The sequence below is a fragment of the Borostomias antarcticus genome (assembly GCF_949987555.1).
Source record: "Borostomias antarcticus genome assembly, chromosome: 9".
NCBI classification, from domain to species: Eukaryota; Metazoa; Chordata; class Actinopteri; order Stomiiformes; family Stomiidae; genus Borostomias; species Borostomias antarcticus.
Window position 1 is genome coordinate 19194467 of NC_140242.1, and position 4539 is coordinate 19199005.

The following is a 4539-nucleotide window of genomic DNA, read 5'->3' on the forward strand; positions in this document are numbered from 1 at the left end:
AGTAGCCGTCAACTCGCTGTCCCAGCTGGAGGCTCACAACACAGGTAGTTGAGTGTGAGAGTGTACAGTATGTGTGTGTGTGTGTGTGTGTGTGTGTGTGTTTGAGTGTACCTGTGTGTGGGAGTTTATGTGTGTGTGAGTATGTGTGTATGTGTGTGTGTGTGTCAGTGTGAGTGTGTATGTGAATGTGTGTGTGTGTGTGTGAGTGTGTGTATGTGTGTGTGTGTGTGTGTGTGTATGTGTGTGTGAGTGTCTGTGTGTGTGTGTGTGTGTGTGTATGCACGAGTTTGTGTGTGTGTGTCTGTGTATGTGTGTGTGTGTGTGTGTGCGAGTGTGTGCGAGTGTGTGCGTGGTGTGTGTGCTAACTGGCCCGTTCCCATCCCCCCTCATAGGTTCGAAGCACAAGACGATGCTGGAGGCGCGGACGGGGGCGGGGCCTATCAAGGCGTATCCGCGTCCGGGCGCCAAGCTGAAGGTGCAGCCCAGCGTTCTGAAGGGCTCCGGCCTGCAGAACAAAACCTTCCACTGCCAGATCTGCGACGTCCACGTCAACTCTGAGATCCAGCTCAAACAGGTAGGCCACACGACCAGACACACACACACACACACACACACACACACATATGTGTAACCGAGTTGAATTGGTTAAACTCATTCTTCAGTACAGTATAAATAACACACCGTCAAACTACTAGCTTTTTGGTGGGGTAGCTGGTTAAAGCTGTGTTTATGAGAGACTCATGACTCATGATGTGTGTGTATGTGTGTGTGTGTGTATGTGTGTATGTGTGTGTGTTGCAGCACATCTCCAGCAGGAGGCATAAGGACCGTGTGGCAGGCAAACCCATGAAGCCCAAGTACAGCCCCTACAACAAGCAGCAACGCAGCTCCACAACACTGGCCGTACGTACTACACACCTCTCTCTCTCTTGATGTGTGTGTGTGTGTGTGTGTGTGTGTATGTGTACTGTGTCTGCTTATAAGTTAACTATTATACTGGTTCTATCACTAATCTTTCTTCTCTCCTCTCCTCTCCTCTCCTCTTTTCTTTTCTTTTCTTTTCTTTTCTTTTCTTTTCTTTTCTTTTCTTTTCTTTTCTTTTCTTTTCTTTTCTTTTCTTTTCTTTTCTTTTCTTTTCTTTTCTTTTCTTTTCTTTTCTTTTCTTTTCTTTTCTTTTCTTTTCTTCTCTTCTCTTCTCTTCTCTTCTCTTCTCTTCTCTTCTCTTCTCTTCTCTTCTCTTCTCTTCTCTTCTTTCCTCCTCTCCTCTCCTCTCCTCTCCTCTCCTCTCCTCTCCTCTCCTCTCCTCTCCTCTCTTCTCTTCTCTTCTTTCCTCCTCTCCTCTCCTCTCCTCTCCTCTCCTCTCCTCTCCTCTTCTCTTCTCTTCTCTTCTTTCCTCTCCTCTCCTCCTGTGCTCTCCTCTCCTCTTTCCTCCTCTCCTCCTCTCCTCTCCTCTCCTCTCCTCTCCTCTCTCCTCCTCTCCTCTCCTGTCATCCTTCTCTCCTCTCTCCTCTTCTCCTCTCTCCTCCTCTCCTCTCCTGTCCTGTCATCCTTCTCTCCTCTCTCTTCTCCTCTCCTGTCATCCTTCTCTCCTCTCTCCTCTCCTCTCTCCTCTCCTGTCATCCTTATCTCCTCTCTCCTCTCCTGTCATCCTTCTCTCCTCTCCTCTCTCCTCCTCTCCTCTCCTGTCATCCTTCTCTCCTCTCTCCTCTCCTCTCCTCTCCTGTCATCCTTCTCTCCTCTCTCCTCTCCTCTCCTCTCCTCCACTGTCATCCTTCTGTCCTCTCTCCTCTCCTCTCTCCTCCTCTCCTTTCCTCTCCTGTCATCCTTCTCTCCTCTCCTCTCTCCTCCTCTCCTCTCCTCTCCTGTCATCCTTCTCTCCTCTCTCCTCTCCTCTCCTGTCATCCTTCTCTCCTCTCTCCTCTCCAGGCTAAACTGGCCCTCCAGAAGGAGCTGGTGAAGCCGGTGTCCATCACTCCCACCTTCCTGTCCTCCCCGTTCTGCCCCAACTCCATCCCCTCACTGTCCCTCCACCCCCGGCCCAGCCCCACCCTCTTCCAGACCGCCCCCCTGCCCCACTCCTTCCTCCGCGCTGCCCCCGGCCCCATCCGGGCCGCCACCGCGTCCATCCTTTTCGCCCCCTACTGACCGACGCATCCGCCCCGCTCATGGCTCTCTGGCCTGGCTCCGGGGGTCCGTCCGGGTCCAGGCCTGCCTCTCTACCCCGGCCCCATGAACCGAACCCCCCCCATGTCCCCCCTCCTCCGGTCCACTTCAGCCCGGCCTCCCCTGCGGCCTCCCCTGACCCCCTGACCCTCCAGTCCTGGAGGAGAGAGGGAGGCCTGCCCCGACGCTCTTCTCCTCCCCGGCCCCTCCTCCTCCTCCCGCCCCCGAAACAGCTCTGCTCCCGCCAGGGACGGCCCTGACCCTCCAGAGAGAGACCAGGAGGAGAGAGACCAGGAGGAGAGACCTGGAGGAGAGAGACCAGGAGGAGAGACCAGGAGGAGAGACCCGGAGGAGAGACCAGGAGGAGAGAGGCCCGGGGGAGAGACCAGGAGGAGAGACCTGGAGGAGAGAGACCAGGAGGAGAGACCCGGAGGAGAGACCCGGAGGAGAGACCAGGAGGAGAGAGGCCCGGGGGAGAGACCAGGAGGAGAGACCTGGAGGAGAGAGCCCTGGGGGAGAGAGACCTGTCATCAGCAGGGACACAGATCTCTGGAACCGCCACCAACCGACTAACGTAGCACTACCAGCCTGGACACGACTCCCCTTCACAGCCCTGCAACCTTCCCATCCCCACTCTTACCTCCTCAGTGTACGACCACAGTGTACTACGCACTGGAGGTGCACTTGCTAGTGCACTAGATGTCAGCAGCCCTCAGTGTCTGCAGTGTCCTGGGGAGCTGAGAGGACCTGTTAGCCCCTTCCTGTCCGGTCCTGAGCAGGATCAGGATCGGGATGATGTCACATCCTGTTAGAGTAATAAGCGTTGAAGCGCTTCCTGAATGACTTGAATTATCCTAGTCTTCCTGTTGGACAGGTGGATGCTCTTAGCAACAGTGACTGTGTGTGTTTCTGTGTTTCTGTGTGTGTTTCTGTTTCTGTGCGTGTGTGTGTGTGTTCGTGTGTGTTTTTGTCTGTGTGTATTTGTCTGTGTGTGTGTGTGTGTGTGTGTGTGTGTGTGTGTGTGTGTGTGTGTGTGTGTGTGTGTGTGTGTGTGTGTGTGTGTGAGAGAGTGTGAAACAGTCTGGCATCTGAATCACAATCATCGCCTAGCCCATTCTCGTTCAGCTACAGTTGATTGTAGAGCATCTGTTAGTTCCAGCGTCTTCTTCAGAGAGACCGTCGTGTTGGTTTCTCTGTCTTCCTATATCGGTAGGTCAGTCTGACAGCTTGCAGATGTCACGGTGTGTTGGTTGTGTTAATTGTGAAAGATGTTGTTCCTTGAATCAGGCTCAGTTAGAGTTGAGCATCACTGGACACTGTTCATTAGCGGTTGTGTTATGGTTTCATCAGCCTTATGATATCAAAGCTTATGTAGACGGTACTTGTGTGAGCTGGCCTCTTAGATCCTGTGCTACACAGAGTACCTGCTGACAATGGCCTACAACTACCATGTTCAATCTGCTGCCTGGCAGGACTACAACTACCATGTTCCACCTGCTGCCTGGCAGGAATACAACTACCATGTTCAACCTGCTGCCTGGCAGGACTACAACTACCATGTTCAACCTGCTGCCTGGCAGGACTACAACTACCATGTTCAACCTGCTGCCTGGCAGGACTACAACTACCATGTTCAACCTGCTGCCTGGCAGGACTACAACTACCATGTTCAACCTGCTGCCTGGCAGGACTACAACTACCATGTTCAACCTGCTGCCTGGCAGGACTACAACTACCATGTTCAACCTGCTGCCTGGCAGGGCTACACATAGCAAGACCACCCTTCTGTTTGGCCGGACTACAACTACCAAGCTCACCCTGCTGTTTGGCAGGACTACAACTACCACGTTCCCCCTGCTGTCTGGCAGGACTACACATAGAAAAACCACCCTTCTGTTTGGCAGAACTACAACTACCAAGCTCACCCTGCTGTTGGGCAGGGCCACCAAGCACATTCTCTTCTTCTCCTATCACTCATTTGTAACGAAGCTGCAACGTTGTGCTTCTCTGATGCAATAATGTACAGAAACTGAGTTTTTTCTCTATGCTACAGTGTCTGTCCCAGAGCCTAGGTATGTACATAGTCTTATACGACTCGGATATGGAGGAGCTGTGACAATAAGGGGTTGATTTTCTCTTTGTTAGTAGGAGAAATTTCCCGAGCCTCCAGTGCTTTCATGGTCACAGCTCCTCATGTGGGTACAGTGGGGGCGTGGCCTGCCGCTCCCCTGGCGTCCCGAGTGTGGGGGACTGGAACTGGCACTGGCAGTGTGGGGGAGGGGCAAGGAGAGACAGGGTTTATTAAAGTTTAAAAAAAGCAATCTTCCTTCTCCATAACGTGTATAGATGAATACTGAAATGTTCCTTTCTAACAAA

General features: G+C 52.7%; 1 protein-coding gene across 1 annotated transcript in view; it reads left to right on the plus strand.

The window, feature by feature from the left end:
• Window positions 1–2145, plus strand: part of znf385b (zinc finger protein 385B) — a gene marked incomplete at its 3' end in the record, with an annotated part of 12351 nt that extends 10206 nt beyond the window's left edge. Inside the window, exons 4-7 of the mRNA XM_084442881.1 lie at window positions 1–44; window positions 393–574; window positions 802–903; window positions 1927–2145. The exon at window positions 1–44 is cut by the window's left edge and continues 53 nt beyond it. Of these exons, the coding sequence (XP_084299007.1) occupies window positions 1–44; window positions 393–574; window positions 802–903; window positions 1927–2145 (547 nt within the window). The remainder of the gene's footprint in view (window positions 45–392; window positions 575–801; window positions 904–1926) is intronic.
• Between the last annotated feature and the right edge of the window lie 2394 nt (window positions 2146–4539).